This window comes from Orbicella faveolata, unplaced genomic scaffold (assembly GCF_042242905.1).
Source record: "Orbicella faveolata isolate gen_17 unplaced genomic scaffold, um_ofav_v1 contig_26, whole genome shotgun sequence".
In the NCBI taxonomy this organism is placed as follows: Eukaryota; Metazoa; Cnidaria; class Anthozoa; order Scleractinia; family Merulinidae; genus Orbicella; species Orbicella faveolata.
Window position 1 is genome coordinate 15,687,515 of NW_028301554.1, and position 21,054 is coordinate 15,708,568.

A 21,054-nucleotide genomic window follows, 5' to 3' on the forward strand; every position below is an offset into this window, starting at 1 on the left:
GACCGTCATCTTTGCGCGCTCTATTTAACAATTAAATTATGAGCTCGAGATTTCTGCTGATGAGGCCAAAGGCCGAATGAACTATTGCCTCATAGAAATCGAGAGCGAATAATCTAATTGTTTTAGTAGAATTCTAACTGAAATTAACGCAAATAACGGTTTCCAATTATTGTTCCACGTATTATTGAACTTTACCCTTATTCAAAGTCGCACGTATTGAACTGTCCTTGACAAATTTGCAGTTGTTTACACGCGCACCCGCTTTTTCAATATTTTCAAGTTTTTAAAGTGAAGAAACCGTTAATGTGCTTCTTTTAGTCTTCTCAGGAATTTAATTACCCATTTACAGCTAAAATTTCTTCCAAAACTTAATGGCTGATAGTACATGAGTAGCTCAGCCAATTAGATTGCAGCATTTGCATTAGTATACTAGTAAGAATTCTACTAAAAACCGTTATGCATTGCGAGCAGTTATAGTACTGTTTTATATTATTTTACAATTTTGATATTTTCTATTTAGAAAATAATTTGTTCAATAGGTACCGGTTAGCCACCCAAAATAAAGTCTTTTAAAGCAGTAGAGAGGTACACTTCGATATACTGTTTGCTATTGAGGTTGTTAGGCTGGCTGGCATTGAAATTATGATCTCGTGTTGTGTTATCACAACTTCTAAATCAGGTCACATTTATTATATAGCCTTATCTACTCTTACAACGTTTTCATACATGGTCTAATAGCGTTACTCTGTCACACAGTGTGATGTATGTCGTGGCCAAGCAGTAGTAAATGTCAGCATTTGCTAATGAACTCGAGGGATCAACCTATATATAACGCCGTTAATGTACATGCGCAGATATTTGTTACGTTTCCACAGTGTTGCACCCTGCTGGTCTGAAATAAGGTGTAGGATGGTTTCTGGTTACCCGTGCTGTATATGGAGAAAATTTTTGATTTAACCATTTAAAAGACGGAAAATTTCTTACGTAATGCAGATTAAATATATCAAACAGTGAGCGTACTTTCTAAACATTGCAGGAAAACCATGCCGAGTGCAGAGCCTGATTAGCTACACCGCTTTGCATACGTCCCTCTCCACCCCGGAGGCGGCGGATGTACACAATATAGGCATTGTCGAGTTTGCCACAATTTTAACAAGTCGGACATACTAGATAAGGATTACACGATTCCGATAAACATGTCAAACCCGAGTTTAAATTATCGGATAAATTGGATAAAGTGGATAGATTACTAATATACCAACCACTGTTGACCAAAGATCTATGCTTGGAGCTTCGTTCAGGATCCATGATTCGAACTTCATGACGTACATACATAGTCCATAATCCCCGCCAAAATTCACAGCTGATCCATGGTCCTCCGTATCCGCAGACCACTCAAATTGTTGCAAAAGTCCGTCAATACGCAATCCTATTCTCCATCTTTGTCAGATGCATCACGAGCCAGAGCTAACCGGAAGCTCAAAAATTCGCCAGGTCCGGTTGCTATGGGGTGATGTCATTTATCTGTTAGGTTGCTGTCATCGCAAGACTTTTGCGGTTCTATTGTGGTTAGCGATAATTGCTTTCAGTGACAGTAATTGTGTACAAAATTAACCTAGTTATTTTCAGATATGATCTGGCCACATAATTGATATTTTATAATAAATTTTCATAACGCGGGAATATTGCGCGGTCATATATATAAAAAAAAAAAAACTTCGACTTCGAATGAACTCGTCATCGGTCGTTAAAAACGGACACAAAACGAGATGTGCCTCTGAGTTACAAGATATGGTGTCTCTCTGACGCATTTGTGCGAAATTGAGCCAGTTTCCAATCGAATTTGCCTTGAGGAGTTAAAGAAGGCGCGTGGGTTTTCTTTTCACGGGAAGGGAAACAAAGGAGCTGCCCTGACTATACATTTGGATTGGTTTTCGCTTAAACCATAAAACAGTTGTTGAAAACCAAACGAAATCGCCAGCCACGATTGATTTATACGTGAATTCATTCACCCAAGAACGACGGAGAGAACCAGAAAGCGTTTTCAGCTTGCGCTGCTCGTGACCAACCTCCCAGAGCATCGAATCAAGACAACAGCTTCAAAACTCAACAAGTCAAACGCACCAAGTTAAGTCTTCCGATTAATATTCTATTTATATCATAACTTACACCCATTGTCATGCTTTTAGATTGTGTGGGGACTAGATAGCTACTAAAATGTTAAATCACTATTTTCATTCGTGGGTTAGACCCTAGACTGAAGTCCATGGTACACCAGTTTTCTGAAAGCCACATATTATAAATCCGCTCTGGTTTTTCCACGCAAACGTCCTCGCAGTCTTTCTACGTTACCGAGTGCTACAGGATATTTTACAAAAACCACATAATTTTTCAGTAATGCGTGACACTATAGGAGACAAAAACAACAACAAAATCGTCATTTTTCCCTCGCTCGTTCATATCATACGAACATGTTACATATCCTTTCTGGTTCATCCAGGCTGAAGTCCATGCAATACAGTTGCTGAGTACTTCGGGATATGTAACAAAATCGTCATAGTTATTTTTCCGTCGTGCATGACAATATAGGAACATGTTACATATCCTTTTCTCGTTCACCCAGGCTGAAGTCCATGCAATACAGTTGCTGAGCGCTTCGGGATATGTAACAAAATCGTCATAGTTATTTTTCCGTCGTGCGTGACATTATAGGAACATGTTACATATCCTTTTCTGGTTCACCAAGGCTGAAGTCCATGCAATACCGTTGCTGAGTGCTTCGGGATATGTAACAAAATCGTCATAGTTATTTTTCCGTCGTGCATGACATTATGGGAAAATGTTACATATCCTTTTCTGGTTCACCCAGGCTGAAGTCCATGCAATACAGTTGCTGAGTGCTTCGGGATATGTAACAAAATCGCCACAGTTATTTTTCCGTTGTGCGTGACATTATAGGAACATGTTACATATCCTTTCTGGTTCATCCAGGCTGAAGTCCATGCAATACCGTTGCCGAGTGCTTCGGGATATGTAACAAAATCGTCATAGTTATTTTTTCCGTCGTGCGTGACATTATAGGAACATGTTACATATCCTTTCTGGTTCATCCAAGCTGAAGTCCATGCAGTACAGTTGCTGAGTGCTTCGGGATATGTAACAAAATCGTGATAGTGATTTTTCCGTCGTGCTATTTCCAGAATCACTCGGCATTTCTCGAAAAGAATTACATCATGTACTCGAGATTTCTATCGCTCTTGAGAGCTTTGACATAATTTTTGAGATGATTTCCTGACTGCCCATAACATTAACTGATTTTCAAAGTGTCGGTGCACATGATCTTCGAATTCGAATACTAGAAAATTCAGATTATTTTTGGAATCAATAAGCAACAAACATGTATACAGAGCATACCCTAAACAGGTTTCAATCAGGCTTTCCGCGGAAAATCTGAGAACATTTCTGACTCTCGGGCATTTCTGGGCTGCTAGGCAAAGTCACTTCGCTTACTGAATAACAGTGATAACTGAGATTAGCGAAAACGTTTCATCTATACGTGCTCCGTAGCTTTACAAGAGTAAGAAATGTATCAAAAAGTCTAAGTTTTAAACTGGCGTTTGCACCCCAACCTAGAAAACACATTGTTTCAACGTTATTTTTTCTTTTAATCCAAATTCTTCACGTCAGTCGCGCAATTTCCCGAATCGCCGACTATTAAAATGTTTTGTATCTTTCTGACACGCTGGAATTGTCTTACAGTAAATATAATTTCACACTTTAGGATTATGACACATTCATGCAAAACTTGACGCGTTTTGTGGAACATAAATGATCACCGACAGGGATATGATTACACTGGAATGTTGTAAGCCACTGGATATCCCGTGGAGATGTAGGACTAAAAGTTCTACATCTCCACGGGATCCCAGGTCTGTTTTTTGGTTGCTAAGAACGTCTGGCTCGTTATGATTTGAACTATGAAAACAACTCAACTTTACCGAGTTCGACCTTCTTGGTTCATTTTGTTGTTCCATAATATATAGATGTAGCGAAGCCTTAAAGCTGAGCATATGATTACATCAAGTTAACCTGGGTTGAAGCTGTGATCCAATCAAAAACCATTACCTGAGCAGAGGTCAAGTTAAAAAACATCTCACATAGAGCTATGCTCTAAACCTGAGCCCGTAATATGGTCACGTGACTCTGGTCAGCCGATACCTTGACAGGTGTCAGTTGACCATAACATAAATGTCCAATATCAAAGATGTAAGCTGTAACGCAAGGCTGCATGCCTTGTTCGACCTATTACCTGGAGAATGGTGGCCATGTTGCGCGACATCGTCGTCGTTGTAGGGCTCAGGACCCGCGATCCATGCTGCTAGCAATGTTGACCATGATGAAAGAGTTGCATGGTTTTCTATTTCTATGCATGCATGTGGTTCTGTTCGTATAGTTATTTATGGTGCTTCGCTTAGCGGCCTTTCGGGCCGCCGGAGCTCCGCTATAATCATGCAGCCAGTGTTCAGGCACTAACTGACAGATATCAAATTAAGTAACGACGAGACCAACGTTGACGCTAAGTAAGTTAGTAACTGATATCGCACCTTAATAGCAGAATCTGCCATTGAAGTGTGACCGAATACAAAAGAAAGGTTTGGGATCCGGAATTGCACAATGCTTGGAATCCAAATTCCAAAGACATAGACCTCGTAATCCAGCCAATCCAGTCACTGGATTCCGGAATCTAACGCTGGGGATTCTTTTACCTGGGGCGATCAGTCGCGCTACCCGACTTTGGCGCGATGTCAGTTTCGACACCGAACTACATTTTTGCTGAACTCAACGCATGACCATGACCTGCTTGCTTATTTGTATTTTTCAACCATCATAATGCAGTGATTCTTGAAATACCACTAAAATAACGTTGACAGAATAAGCAAAATGTGAGTGAATTCGCAGTGAATTACGATTGAGTTCGACACTAGTATAGAGCGTCGACACGAGTATAGAGCGACGTTTGACTCAACTGTCGACCTATAGTCTTGCTAAAATTGAACTTAGTAAATGCTGAATTCGACACGACATTAGCGAAACATTTGAACCAGGCCCGAGATTGTATTGTTCTATTTTGTAAATCATTGAAATGCTGATGACGTAGTCGGCATCGCTTATTAATTAGCTACTTTATTACATTTGAAGTGAGGGTCTTTGATTTTGCTCGGAGAAAAGGACCTATTATCCAATAAATTTTGGACTACCATCGAATCGGTCGAATTATTTGTTGATTCTATTTGAATCCCCCAGGAATTCCTCGGGTGTTGCGTCTCGTCACTCTGGTCTGTTGATATGTCTGGTGACCTGTACGAAGGATGTAAGTCTTTTTGAAATATCAAAGACACGACATGTCTCTTCATTACAATGTACTAATATTCCATGACAAAATATCAGGTTTTTATCACTTTTGGAAAACAAACGTTGGATATAGCTTTACTCACCTTTACACTGTTTTTTGTCGTACATCAGCGTGTATCCATTCCTACAAGAGCACAGAAAGCTTCCCTCAACGTTTGTGCAGATGTGGTGACAGGCTGATCGGGTGGCTGTTTCGTTACTGCCGGTTATGTTGTTGGGAGCACACTCATCGATATCTGGGAGAAAAGTGGTTGGTAACTTTATTACTATTTTTCCTACATGGTGCCCTCCAAGAATTCTTCTGTTTTGTTTTCAAATGTGTACGTGTTTGACTGACCTGAATGTGCATTTTTGCCTGACTGCTAGTGACTCGTGACAATGAGAAGTGCCATCAGGCAAACAATTTCCCTCGCAACTAATTAAAAACAATTTTTCGCAGAAGGTGATTGAAGCTGATTAAGTGAATCCAGAGATTACTCTTCAAGACTGAGGGAAATGAGTATTTGCGAAAACAGTTATCAGGTACCTTATTTTATCTATGGTGACCTCATAAGTAATATTGCTTTATCGTTTAGAATGCTTTGGTTTGAAGAGAAGTAATCTCTCCATCTGACACAGTTGGTGATGGCTGGGGTATACGAAATCGCGAAAGCATTGTTTCAAATTTTGGAATGCCTTGAAAACCAGTTTTTGGAAACACGTTGGTCCAAGGGTGTAGGTAGTCTACATTCCTAATGCTTTGAGTATGTCAGAGTTGGAGTAATGTTTTCAGAATTGACGAAGTTTCATTCAAAAGAAGCCACCATCTTTAAATTGCTTGTACAGCAAAATATCAACATCAGGCCTTGCTAAGGGCAAGGGAGAGGGGAGGAGGATTACTTTACCCGTGCATGCCCTGTTGTTGTTTGTCAGCTGGTAACCTTTTCTACAGGAGCAGAAGTAACCACCACGAGTATTGTTGCAATAGTCCTCACAGCCATGTACATGGTGACCCAACTTACATTCATCAATATCTGAAAACGTGAAACACTGTGTTGTCAGCCGAAGTCAAGACTTCGACACCAGGTAACAAATGTTGTTCTTCGCCAAACGGTAAGGTTTTTCTTCTGGATTTCAGAAAAGTTTTGTGATTTCATGCTTTCCATGCACGTTTTATGATTTCCGGCGGACTAACTTACAAATTTACGGGTAGTGCAATGGCATAACTTCCCTTCGTTGATTTTGTAGCACGCAGTTTACTATTACGCTTTTCGCAATGGCTTTACTAGAGTTTTTATTGTACTTACATTAGTTTCCCTAGTTAACCCAAAATACAACCAAATCAATACGTTGCAAAACGTTCGCGTCAAAGTGACATCACATATGATAATATATTGTTGCCTCCCAAAGTTGCGCTATTGTACAAAGGATTCATGTCAGAACAAGGCCTTAACATAATAGCCACGAAAACAATAGCACTATGTCAGTCAGAAGAAAACACACTCTGGCTTATGACTTTACCTGAGCACGTCTTTCTGTTACTGTCTAACTTGAAGCCTTCATTGCACTTGCACCAATAGCTACCATAAACATTTTGACAGGTATGCTCGCAGTATCCATTGTTGTTATCACATTCATTTACATCTAACAAGAAAGAAAAAGTTAAAAAATGAAGTCTCGCTACGTGTAAGTTGAAGAAAACACATACTGGAAAGAAAGTGAGACAAAACACGGAAAATTTTCTACATAGCCTTCTCTGAACTAAGTCTTCAAAACTCTGAGAAGAGCGAGGTGTGTGTCGCCATATATGAAGTCACTTTTTAGTCGGGAAATGGCGTAGCCATTTCCGAGAAGTAGGCAAATTGGCTGATTTCACTCTTTCGTCCCTTTCTTAGCTCCTTTGTCTTCAACCCTTCACTTCCTGTCAGACGTTGTAAACATAAGGCTTCTACGGTTGTGTCGTGATTTGTTTTAGTGTCAGAATGTTCTATATTGCTCTTTGTATAACTGACACAGGCTACCTATTCAGTCTTCACTCTAGCGAGGAATTGAAATTAATCTAACCGAAGAAACGAGCTTAAAGCCGAGAAAGAGAAAGCATCTAAAGTGGGAATGTGTGTTATCATTCCACCATCATTGAGGGGCAGTTTATCGCCAAAATTAGGTGAAGAACATACGGATATTAACTAACAGAGAAGCATTCTCAAGTCGAAATACTCAGAAAAAGAATTTTTTCAGTCCCCAACGGGAGTGGAACCCATGACCTCACAGAATACCGGTTGGACGCTCTAACTCAATGAGCTATGGGAGACTCGTGGTGTGTAAGTCCATATACTAGGTTCTTATATGTGTGACACATGTCCTGTCATACTGCAAGGCTCAAAGTGTCGAAATGATAAATGTGAGTAAAATGATAAAACCAAACATTATGTTCACGCATAATGTTATTTATGTCGAGCCATGACGGTCACGCAATGGTCGGTAGGTCTGGTTTGTGTCAAGTATCACCTCAGGAGAGAGAGGGGCGTTCCCTTAAGGATAAAAGATATTTCTCTCGAGCAATTCGGCCTTCTTCCCTTGGCCCTCGTACCCTCGGTATCTCGCAAGGAAAAGTTTTTTCTACACTACCTCCAAGAATTTTCAGGCAAGTACCTGTTCTCATTTTCGACTCTTCAGTTCCCTCTTTAGATCTTAGTTTACAACATTGTGCTCCAAGCGGCCAAATGACGGTAACACGTGTTTTGATACTTGGTCATTCCTTTATTCGCCGTTCACGCGAATATGTAGGGCGGAGTACCTCACCGGTGCAGGTACAAGAGATGATTCTCTGTTTTTGGATCCCGACAATGTTCAATCTAAACAAATTTTTACTAGCGTCTCTGTAAATCTTAGTTTCCGGGTTGGTTTGAAACTTAAAGCTAAAATCTGGGCTAACGAATATGTGGAATTTGGGGCCTTATTAGCATCCACCCCTCAAATCGATAAGTATACGTTATCTATGACACCCTCCACTGGGTCATCAAAGCAACCGCGGCTGACTCTTGAGCCGTATCACGCACCTAAGGGGGTTTCCAACATACAACAGTGGGTTTCAGCATTTAACATTTTTGACTCGATCTGTACTGAGTGATACCAGAGTGAAACCCCGCAGTTGATGAAGTATTGCGAGGTGGTCCGTGACGTAGCTTTATCGCACGGGGATTGGCTCTGGTATGACGAACAATTTCGTTATCTGAGGCAATCTGCACCCGATAAATAACCATGGGATCAAATACATTGGGAACTTTGGTTAAGGGCCTCAGCTAATTTTCGGAGATCACAGCCGATCACCAATAAGCCCCAAGTGTCAACACGCCAGCGTTTTGGTCCAAATTTTTTCCCCCGAGGAACGTGTTGGGCATTTCATGCCGGAAAACACTGCTAAGGGTGTCAGTTCGAACACGTTTGCTATAAATGTGGAGCAAACACCCAGCAATTCAGTGCTCTGTACTAACCCCTCAACAGCGATCTGGTGGAGTTAAACCAAAAGGAAACTCTACTCAGGTATCAGGCCCTTCACAGCCCGCCAATAACCCCCGTAAGGGTGGAACGGCTTGAATGCCTCTTACACTGTTATGAGCAAAACAAAAAGCAATTCCTTGTCGATGGTTTCCGTTGTGGCTTTCGTGTTAATTTTGTTGGTGATCGGCTTCCTTTTGAATCTCCTAATCTTAAGAGTGTCCTAGACCAACCGGAAATTGCTAGAGTGAAATTGCGCAAGGAATGCGACGCAGGCCGAATAGTGGGTCCTTTTAGAACTCCCCCTTTAGCGAGCTTTCTCATCTCTCCTTTAGGCGTTGTACCCAAGAAAGGGCCGTCGATAAAATCTCGAACATGGAACATTCCGGAACATCCTGGAACATTCCGGAACATCCCGGAACATCGAACAGTTATCATAATTACGCGAAAACTATGTAAAATTTAATTTTAAAAAATCAAATCAAGCAAAAATAACTGGTATCAGCTCGGAAAATAGAAACAAAACAAAAACATAAAAAAGGAAAAAAGAAAGAAAAATGAAAGTGACTGCAATGAGTGAAGGCTAGCAACTAAGAAGAGTAATCAATTCCTTCCAGTCGTTCACCGTCAGTTTAATTACGTGACTGTCCTTTATTCCCAGATTTCGTTCTTCACAGAAAGGTAGTGGCGTTCGAACTCCTTAATCAGACCTAAAAGTATGGGTACACGAGTGTGATTTCTTTATTCAATTCATCACGTCAATACAAAGATATGCGTATACACGATTTCTCATGAAAAAATAGTTTCTCAATGAGATAGAAATAGAAACTCTTCGGCATCAAGTTTCTTGTCTAAACTAGTTTGGACTACTCGACCTCTGATGACAGTGTAAACAAATACAAACACAAAATTTAAAAACATTTGGCGACGCGCGCGCTGTCTTGCAGGGTCACTGGTCAAAACTTTATTGTCTCTAGAAATATTTGTTACAAGTGTTGGCGATCTGAAATTGAATTCTAAGTGACGCCAACAGTTCAAATGCATCTCCTGGAAAATGTTTGTCCAGCACAAGTTAATACTTAATTAATTAAAAATACTTTTACCGCAGGCTACAATCTATTCATCGCTAGTTCAACTTCACGTGCAGATCGTTATCTGACATTCGATCAAACCTAGTTTTCTATCGAGCCATTCGAACACCACCAAAGTAAACCAGACATGCGAAAACCGCGCGTGAACGGGCTGCTCTATAAATCTTTGATTACCACTAGTTTATTAATGATAACTTGCTTGTTACTCGGGCTTCCGGAAAGGCCAAGTCTGCACTTAGTGGGTCATAGTGCCAGGCGTTCCTAGCGGAGCGGCGCGAAAACTGGGGATGATAAATAGCAACATGACGATTGAATAGGGACAAAACTATGAATACTGGCTTAACAAGCAACTGTATGATGCACAGACAAACACCTCAGGTGTTGAAGAATTCAGGGATCAAAAAAGGAGACGCAATGAATTACCTGGCATTCATCGCCAGAATCGTCCATGTCTGTGTTGAAAAATAGAGTGCTGAAAAGCGACGTGACGTAATTGGCGGGAAAGAAGAGGAGCCTGCACTCATTGTGGTCAGCTGAATGAATACCCAACGCTCCCTACCCCTCTGCTACCGACTCCTCTATCCCCAATAATATCTTCTCATATTTCAAGCTGATACCAGTTTATTTTTGTTTATTTCAGTTTTAAAAATTTAATTTTACATATTTTTCGCATAATTATGATAATTATTCGATGTTCCGGGATGTTCCGGAATGTTCCGGGATGTTCCGGAATGTTCCATGTTCCTGGTTTTATCGACGGCCCCAAGAAAGACCCTTCTGAATTTCGTTTGATTCATCATTTATCCTATCCAAAAGGAAATTCTGTTATGATGCTATTCCTGACTATTGTTCCTCTGTCAAATACGCATCCGTTAGTGATGCGATCAGAGCCATTAAAGCCACCGGGGAGGGTTGTTTTCTAGCTAAAACGGACATTAAATCGGCTTTTCGTATTATACCAGTTCATCCTGCAGACTATTCCTTGCTAGGTATGTAACATTTTTGAAGCTTTTAGTACCGCATTGGAATGGTTGTCTATTCATCGTCTGGGTGCCTCATCCGTTTTGCACATATTAGACGATTTTTTTGTTTATTGCAAAGACCAAAGACCGGTGCGAGGCCGACTTGGGCAACTTTATTTCTCTATGCCATCATCTCGGAGTACCTCTAGCTTCGGAAAAAACCGTCAGCCCTGATACAGTATTGCAATTTGCAGGCATTACTCTCGATTCGGTGAGAAGAGAAGCGCGGCTACCAGACGAAAAGCTTAAAAAATGCCGCATGCTCTTGCACAATTTTTATAAACGTCGCACAGTCAGGCTAAAAGAACTTCAGTCTTTAATAGGCTTACTAAATTTTACTTGTCAAGTTATTGTCCCGGACCGTGCTTTTCTTCGCCGCTTGATCGATCTTACCAAGGGCGTACGACAGCTACACCATCATATCCGTTTATGTAAAGGCTCGAAACAGGATCTCCTTTTGTGGATTCGATTTTTAGACGAGTTCAACGGCAAATCATTTTTTCTCGACGATACTTGGGAAACGTCGCATACCCTTGAACTTTATACCGATGCAGCGGGCTCAATAGGCTTCGGGGCTCTCTTTTGGAAGCCGGCACTGGTTCGGCAGCGAATGGCCGGTTTCGTGGAAATCTTATAACATTGCAGTTTTAGAGTTATTTCCTATTGTCCTCGCGATGCATATTTTGGGACATTTAATGCCTGGTAAATGTGTAATATTACCAATAACGCTGCCGTTGTTGACATTATCACCAAGCAGACGTCCAAACATCAGAGTATTATGGTGTTGATCAGGGATTTAGTGTCAAGTTGCCTCAGACACGTATTATTTCACACGAAACACATTTCCGGTTTTTACAATACTCGAGCCGATTACATTTCACGTTCTCAGGTAGCAAAGTTCGAGGAACTCTCACCGGATGTAGACGAGAATCCAACCACAGTACCTGACAACCTACTGCCCAAGAGTTGGTCTCTAACTTGAGTGGCTTGTTGAGCTCAGCATTAACTGAAGGAACCCGGAGATCGTATCAACGCGCGTGGGTCATCTTTCGACAATTTTATGCTCAACTTTACGGGTCCTCTAACCCCACGTCGCCATTATCCCCTGTCTCTCTTCCCCTTTATATTTCATATCTTTCTTTTCGCAAATTGGCTTTTTCTACGATAACTTTACATCTTTCTGCCATTTCTTACGCTCACAAGCTCGGAGGATTTTGTGACCCAACCAAGTCGTTTTCAATACAAAAATTACTGACAGCATTAAGTCGTCAAAAACATTCAGATATTCGTTTGCCCATTACAAAACCAGTGTTGCATGAGCTCGTCCGGTCCCTCGAATACACTAACTCTTCGGCTTTCTAACGCACTCTAATTTCCGCCATGTTTCTTACTGCTCTTTATGGACTTTTCCGAATTGGCAAGCTTTCGACCAAGAGCACTCGCTTTGCGTGTTCAGCCGGTTGTCCAATATCTGCAAATTTTATCGCGTGAAGACGACCCATGCACGGCTAAGATCACTATCATGGATTATGAACATAATTCTGACCACCGAGATTTATAAGGGGGTGCTATAATATTACTTTTACCATTAGCAATATTCAGAACTGGGGGTTTACTGAAGTCGGTCAGACAGGAGCTGCGACTTCACTCTCATTCTTTCATCCTTATATCACCTGTTGAATTTATATGTTTCCTTTGTCCGAGCCGTCGTCTTTTGGTGAAGTCGGTCAGACAGGGGCTGCGGCTTTACTAGCTCCCCTAGGTCCTTAAGTAATCTAACTTCTATGATTTATTCTTCCACAGAATAATTAGTGGAACGTGCTCTTTAATTTTTCATTGAAGCCGGTCAGGCAAGGGCTGCGGTTTCACGCTTGCCTGTTAAGACTAAACAGGCCTACTGCTAGCAATCTCTTTGTATCATTAGGCACAACATAAAGAGTAAGTCTCGTGTTGTTCGACTTATCCCGCCACGCTAACTCTGCTTTTGTCTTGGTGGGGCTGCCACAACCTGTGGCATGTGGCATCTTTTTCGCCTCACCTTTGCTGAACAATGGAAATCCTGTAGATGTGTTGCTACAATTTAAGTGTCCTGGATCAAATTAAACACGCCACATTTGTGGCCAAATTCATCCAATCCATGTGTTTAGTTTTATTGCGTATTCTTCAGCAAACTAGTGCGACTTCAAGCAGAGTTAGCGTTCCGTAGAGTCATGCATCGATATTAATGGATTTTCTGAGTATTTCGACGTGAGAACGCTTCTCCGTTATTTACACTTTCTCCAAGTCACCAATTCATTTATCATTTACTCACATTTATCATTTCGACATGTTAAGCCTTGCAGTATTGGGGACATGTGTCACACATATAAGAACCTAGTATATGACCTTGCTCACCAGGAGTCTTGGGTAGAGCGTCCAACCGGTACTCTGGAAGATCATGGGTTCGACTCCCGTTGGGGGCTCAGAAAATTCTTTTTCTGAGTATATCGACTTGAGAACGCTTCTCCGTTATTTACACTTTCTCCAAGTCACCAATCGATTTATCATTTATTCGCATACAGGTATTGTTGCAATAAAAGCTTTTTGCTCGTAGTCACATATGGGGGCCGGAGTTGGACTCAGAAATTTAGTCCATCATGAAAAGCTGTGAAGTGTACGTGTCAAGGGGTGCTGAAAGTATACCTCAATGTATCACATTTTATTCAATGAGGCTGCCTACTCGGGTGTCACAAATAAAACCAAAAAATAAATTTAACAGGTTAAAGGAAGCAGCTATTGTGATATATAGAGTACTAACGAATTTGACGTTTTCGACAAGAAACTTTTTAAGTAAGTCTTTGGGAATCGAGTTTCGAGATTAGATTCGAGAATGAAGTTTCGAGTTTCAAGAATGGAGTGGCGAGTTTCAAAGATCGGGTTTCCATTCAATAGAGTCAAATGCGTAAGTAGAGGTTGTTAGTAAAAGGTGCCTCGGGGCCATAACGGGGTTTGATCTTTGCTTTTGTTGCTGTCCTTCGGTGTTTTAGTTAGCTAGTGTAAGCATAACTGGTAAACAAATATATATACCTTCACAAATTTTGTCCTTCACAAGGCGAAAGCCCCTTGAGCAAGAGCATTTGTATCCTCCATTAAAGTTAACACACAGGTGACTGCAACCTCCATAGTTTACGGCACATTCGTTGTCATCTGCAACATATAGTATTCAAAACAATATTCAAATAGGGGTTACCAAGATGCCACTAGCATCCTTGATGATAGGTTTTCTAATTTTCCTATTCAGGCGCTTATAATTGGTTAACGTTGTGTACAATTGACCAGAACAATTTCGCACATAACATTTTCGTAATACATGTTTCATAAGTCATGTAGAAAAACTTTGAAAGTTAAAAAAAAAAACATTGAGCGTAAAAAGGGCAACCTCCTTGAAGTTTTTTCTTGTTTTGAAAATGGAATTTACCCTGTGATGCTGAAACTTTCAGTAGTTGTTCAATTTTTCTTCGTGTTATTTCACATTGTCATAGCAACCGCACGTTGACGTGGGTTTCAACCCGAATTTCGAGCAGCATTGTAAAACCTTACTTTTTAGCATTCCGCTGTCATTCCCCATAAATTTACTTTATGTTTTGACGTCTTGAGAAAACCGTGCAAGATGACGTCGTAACAAATAAAAAACATATCTTGTAGAGCAAACTATCGTACGAGGTGGAACAAAATATCGTGACTGATTTGTCAGTGGCGAGCAGATAAATTGTTTGCCGAAGCCAAAGGCTGAAGCAAATAATTGATCTGAGAGACACTGACAAATTGCGATATTTTGAGATAACCGAGTTCAATAATTGTTTTATCATTTGATCACAGAGTTTGTTTTTATATTTCATTTTTCACAAGAACGTGGTTACAACTACGCATACGAAGAATATTTGCAGCAAACTACGCATGAGTAGATCATTACTGTAGGAAGTTATTTGTAGGTCAGGTGGTGCGCTCTTGGCCAAGGAAAAATTATTATTATTTTATTAATGAAAACACAAGGGGTGGCAGGGTGATATCCTTACCCTGCTTGTACCACGCTAGGGGTATGAATTTGCTTTTGCGTCAGAAGATACAATTATATAGGTTTTATTGTCAGTAAGATGTATTCAGAGAACAACAACGAAGTTTATCAGCCGCCAAGGCGACTGACTATATGTGTCCTACCATGAATTACTATATATGCCAAATATGTATATATATATATGCCACTTTACTACCATTATGTGTGTGAAAATGAAATTCTAGTATGTTTATTTTTTTCTTGTACGAGATCTTCTTGGATACAAAGTTGTTCGAAGTTTCAAGTCAGCTGCCTACGTTCAAATTAAAACTACAGATGATATCTTCCTGTTGTCCCCCTTTTGCCCGCAAAAAACAAGCCATAGAGTATAAGACATACTGTTCATGACCAATGTCCTTACAGATGAGCATACCTCTGCATACTGTTCTACTATACAGACTGTAGCCTTCACCACAGAGACAATAAAACCCTCCGTTAGTATTTTTACATCTTGCTCCACATCCTTTGGTCGCACAAATGCAAAGAGATCTCAGGCTGCATTCATTCACGTCTGAAATTGAAACATTCTTGGCTTATTTTACTAGCTATATAATACCTGTCACAATATCATTGTATAATTACCATCAAATTGGTGGAAACATTAAAATGCCAGATTACTCGACAGCAAATAGTTAGTACACCACAAATAGTAAAGCCAAAAAAAAATGGTAAGCAAAAAACAACGAACATAAAACAGCAAGGTTCAATTTTTCAAGGTAGTCCTTCCGAGATAAAGATCCATGGTTGGCTCTTCCAGCCGGAACTACGTTGTAACTTGCATTGTCAGTCAATTAAGATAAAAGCGAACAGGAGACAATCAAAATTTTTCGCAGAGAGAAACTTTTACCTAGCCCTCAGAGAAGCAAAGTGAGAAAATTGTGAAAATATAGAGTCTTCATCAGATCTAAAACTTCCGCATTAACTTCTAGCTGCTTTTCAGAGCCAACAATGCCATGCCTTGAATATTGAATTAATCATCAAGTCTTATTAATTTAGGCGCTATAATGAAGTTGGATAGTGGCCGCTGTAAATGTTATAAAAACAAAGAAACAAACAAGTGTTTTCAGCTACTCTAGCCTGTCCTGGTTTTAAGACTGAGTTTACCAGAGGACCAGGCAGGGGTGATACATGCCATCTCTCCATTTTGGATGAAACTTTGCCAGATTGAAGGTACTACCCAACAACTCTAAAAGACAAAGTGGGCCGGCTTTGAGATTTTTCCCTTAGGAGTTAGACCACCCCCCTGGTTTTTGGACCAAAATTCCAAAAATGTCACTAAAATAAGCATCAAATTTAGACACCACTCCTGCTTACAGAATGCATTGAATTTTATTGATATTTAACACAAATATAGATTGGACCTATCTTAGTTCACACCAGGAGCTTCAAGTCATTTGAAGTGACAGGTGCCAATCAAGGATTGTCATTTCCTACCCATGTCACGCAACATTTAGCTATAAGGCAAATTAGCTCAAATTCTGACTCAAATATCGCTTAAGTCCAACTTTCTAAATCAAAACTAATTTTACCACAGTTTAGAGTCACCCTTGGCCTAATGAAATCAAGAATAAAATTTTTGGCACCTGTTATTTTTTGGTAACAAAAGCTGTTTAAACAACGTGACAAGAGACTAGTTTTAACAAAGAGACAAGGGCGAAATCTAAAAATGTTAGATATTGTATAATCAGTTTCTCAAAGTTATTTCTACGTTAATGTCATTAAAAAAGTCTTTGAACATTATTTAGGACAGTGGAAGCTCAATGAATGCAAAACTCTTTGCAATATCCCTTAACACTCGCACGTACAAGGTGATGGGAAGGGTGAATGCCATCCTCCAATAAGGTTTTTTCAAAATTTTGAAAAGGCGATTTACTAAGGGGCTGAAACTTTCAGTGGCTGTTCATTCATCCTTCACAAATATTTTGATATGTCAATTGTGTGTCCATCATTTTTGAAGTTTCCATAGCAACCGCTAGTTTGATGTGGGCTTGGCCAAAAATCAACTTTTTTAGAGCTCAAAGTTGCGTGACATGGGTAGGAAATGACAATCCTTGATTGGCACCTGTCTCTTCAAATGACTTGAAGCTCCTGGTGTGAACTAAGATAGGTCCAATCTATATTTGTGTTAAATATCAATAAAATTCAATGCATTCTGTAAGCAGGAGTGGTGTCTAAATTTGATGCTTATTTTAGTGACATTTTTGGGATTTTGGTCCAAAAACCAGGGGGGTGGTCTAACTCCTAAGGGAAAAATCCCAAAGCCGGCCCACTTTGTCTTTTAGAGTTGTTGGGTAGTACCTTCAATCTGGCAAAGTTTCATCCAAAATGGAGAGATGGCATGTATCACCCCTGCCTGGTCCTCTGGTAAACTCGGTCTTAATACCATAAAGTTGTAAAAGTGATGACCCCTTGAAAGTCGAGCGATTAAAATTTCAAGGTTGCTAGAAACCCCCTAATGGAACCTGACTGTAGCAAGCCTTCTACTTGACTTGCATGTTGTTACGAAACAAAGGAAATGACAGATACAATGACAAGCTCTACCAAGCTAATCCCATAGTCCTTACTTCTAAGGGGTCTTCCAACTTAACGTGTCTTTCTATTCTGATGTTAGGTAAATCCCTTTTTGTGAAGGTTTCTCCTTTTCCTTTGTGCATACATCAATTTTTCATTCTATTAACTTGGACCGACTTGCATGTGGTACTATCGACCGGCACATACTGTGCGCGTACTTTACCTTATGTGGCGGACTGCTCTGAGTCTGTATAGGCAGTCTAAATTCATACTTATACCTCATAAATCTCTCAAAAGAGTCTGCAGGAAATGATAGTGTTGTTGCAGCTAGCCTTGTTGCTGATGTCATTTCGAACTCACTCGATTAAGTTGCTTTTCATTCACAGCTTTCAGAAATATCGAGTAGTTTATTTTCCGTGTAACACATTTTGACCAGAAGTTTATTTACAGAGGCTGCCAACAGTTTCCAGCACTTTTTCAACAGCTTTACTATTTATAGCTATACTATGAATACTATCTCCGTTTGTCAAGTGATACTACAATACTGGTATCATGTAAATGCACAATTATTGGTAAAACAATAATCATCCTTATGACATAATGGGTTATAACCTGCAACCTCGTTCCCAGGACCTCTGATCTTCCCGCCCACCCAGGGCGAGACAGGAGAGACCCTGGCACAGGCTGGTCACGTGGCTCCCAGAATCTGCGAGATTACAATTAAATTATTTGAAGGGAGGGACGGCCTAGTATAAATTTTGTTTATATTGAGCCTACGGGAGTTGGGATGTGTTGTCACCAAAATAAACCAGGAAAGATATAATGTTCTGCGGCAAATATACCTGGCGGTAGAGATGGACCCCTCCCTGAAGTTCTCAATTGTCTAGGATGCACGTCACCGGCATGTGCCAGGGTCTCTCCTCTCTCTCCGGGAGGGCAGGAAGATGAGAGACCCTGTGAACGAGGTTGTATAACCTGTTAAAAACACCCTTTATTTTAGCTTTAAGTGCTTACAATTCAAAAACGAGGTCGGTGACCCCATTTGTTATCACTGAATGGTAATAAGTGTAAGAACCAATCCCCTGTCTAGTTCCCAGTCCAGCACGGCTATGTTAAAATTGTTTTACTTTTGCACGGGTTATGTAAATGTTATTTCAATGTTATTTCCAATGTTGTAATTATTTTTTGCGCTCTTAATGTAACATGTTTGTACCATTTTATTTTAGAAACATTGGCAATGATTATGATTAGTTATAAGTTGGCGCCGATCGTCGACATTAAACTTTTTTATGACGTACAATTATTGCTGGTGCATTGGTTACGATAAGCATGATAAGATACAACCCTTTGTAAACTTAAGAAAAGTCTACTGGCTTCAGAGCTACCTTAAATTTTCAAACATTTAAAGTTCATTTCATCATGCAGTCACAGCAGCTAACAGTTGTTTACAAAAAGGAAAAATAGCAATTGTTTCGTTTTCAGCAACAATCGTTTCTTTTAATAACATTAAGCCAATATTCTACGGCATCAAAGCAACATTTCTTACCAACGCACTTTGTTCCATTTGTTATGTAGCCTCGTCTGCAACTGCACTCTCTCTCCGTTCCTGGTTTGTTGTAACAAATTTGTTGGCAACCCCCGTTGTTTGGCGAACAGTCGTCAATATCTATCAAGGATGAAAAGAAGAAAAACACGTTTGTGTAATCCACGTTTTCATTAGCATATGTTTACATTAGTTATAAGTGCCTGTAACTCTTGTAAAACGTACCTTGTCTCCTTCTTAGTCGACCTAGTTTCGTGTCTCAACGTTCGTGATCCTTTGGCTTTAAACAGAGTCACAGGCTTTCCCTACACTACCACTTAGAAACAAAAACCCAACAAGTCCGCACCTCAACAACTTTTCATCTCGCATTGTCGTCATACCAGCCGTGTGGTTGCTAATTAAATGAGTTCTGTGGGAGTTTCAGTGAAGTTTTTTTACACTATTTCGAGTTTATGGAGTTAAAAGAGAAAAAAAAGGATGAATCTTATGAGATAGACGTACATTGCTTAAGAGCACGTCCACCAGAGGACCAGGCAGAGGTGATACATGCCATCTCACCAATTTCAGTGAAACTTTGCCAGATTGAAGGGCATACCCAATAACTCAAAAAGCCAAAACGGTTTCAAAATTGCAATTTTCCGGGGGGAGTTACACCACCCCCCTACTTTTTTCACATAAATTTCTTTAAATACTACACTAAATGAGGGTAAAAGTAGGGGGCTCTTAAACCTGAGCAATTCATCCAATTCAATTGTGGCTATACATGAGTGTAGATTAGTCCTACATGAGTTATGTACGGGAGTTTCATGTAATTTGATTGATTACCTGTCAATCAGTGTAAGCTAATAACTACCCATGTAAAATGGCATAGCAAAGTATGTTGATTTTGAGGCCAAATATCTCCTGTGGCCAAGTCCCTCCCAAAGAGATATCTATACCACGGTTCAGTTCCACCTTTGGTCTGTACGAATTATCAAAAAAATTTTTGGGACCTGCCATTTTTTGTTCGCAGATCGAGCTCAAACCCTGCACATCTTGCACAAGATTTTAGTTTAATGACTGACATCGTAAAAGTTCCTGCATAAACCGCAACCGTAGATTAGCCATAACCCCAAGATGTAAGCTCAAATATTGAAAACAACGTAAAGACAATAAAGTTTGAAGTTCCAGTGAAGTTCTAATTGGTATAAAAACAAAGACAACCAAGTGCGGTTTCAGAACACTGATACAGCGGCTGTTGCGAGCCTTCAAATGCATTTAAAAGTCTTTAGATAACAAATTTTCACTTGTTATACCTTCTCGTCTTCCTAATTCACTCTTCTTAAACTTGAGATTTTCGCTTGATAATATTATCGCTTCGCCGGAACACTCCATGACATCAAACTTCGTACACCATATTGAAACGATACGAATTAGTGCTTAGTAGCCAAGCTTTGAAATGTAGAAAGGAGTCTGGGAATCACAACGCGTAATAGAGGGGCTACGACAAAACACTGACCCCTGGTCAACTGACCCCCTTCTTACCCCCCTTACCGACCCCCTCTAAAATTCACTGGAAATGATAATGAAAGAAAAATATACATTAAGGCCGACTTACCCAAGGAAAAAAATTGTTTTTCAATACCGCACAGTGTTATTACGCATACATAATGTGTATGAGCCGAGCGATAATTTTCACGTGCGTTATATCGTTTGCACGTTCACTGAGAGACTTGAGAACATCGCAGCATAAAACGAAAACATTCGCGTTTCTGACGGGCAAAAAAAAATGATTGAAAGGGGGAAATAAAGTACTATTCATACTGTAAACATTTTCACTGATGCGCCGAGGTTTCTTGCTTTGTTTACTTTTTGGCGCAAAGATAATTATCTGGCGTCACGAAATATCCCAGTTCATGTTTCACC

At 40.1% G+C, this 21,054-nt stretch overlaps 1 protein-coding gene and 1 pseudogene across 1 annotated transcript in view; one reads left to right on the forward strand and one right to left on the reverse strand.

Moving 5' to 3' along the window:
* The window catches only part of LOC110044115 (uncharacterized), a 169,446-nt gene that overhangs the window by 76,287 nt on the left and 72,105 nt on the right, over positions 1 to 21,054 (reverse strand). The window contains exons 5-10 of the mRNA XM_089296221.1: positions 19,153 to 19,272; positions 15,469 to 15,606; positions 14,069 to 14,188; positions 6,913 to 7,035; positions 6,297 to 6,425; positions 5,496 to 5,648 (exon numbers count right to left, since the gene is read on the reverse strand). Coding sequence (XP_089152347.1) covers positions 5,496 to 5,648; positions 6,297 to 6,425; positions 6,913 to 7,035; positions 14,069 to 14,188; positions 15,469 to 15,606; positions 19,153 to 19,272 — 783 coding nt within the window. The remainder of the gene's footprint in view (positions 1 to 5,495; positions 5,649 to 6,296; positions 6,426 to 6,912; positions 7,036 to 14,068; positions 14,189 to 15,468; positions 15,607 to 19,152; positions 19,273 to 21,054) is intronic.
* On the forward strand, positions 7,852 to 8,988 carry LOC110046349 (uncharacterized; annotated as a pseudogene).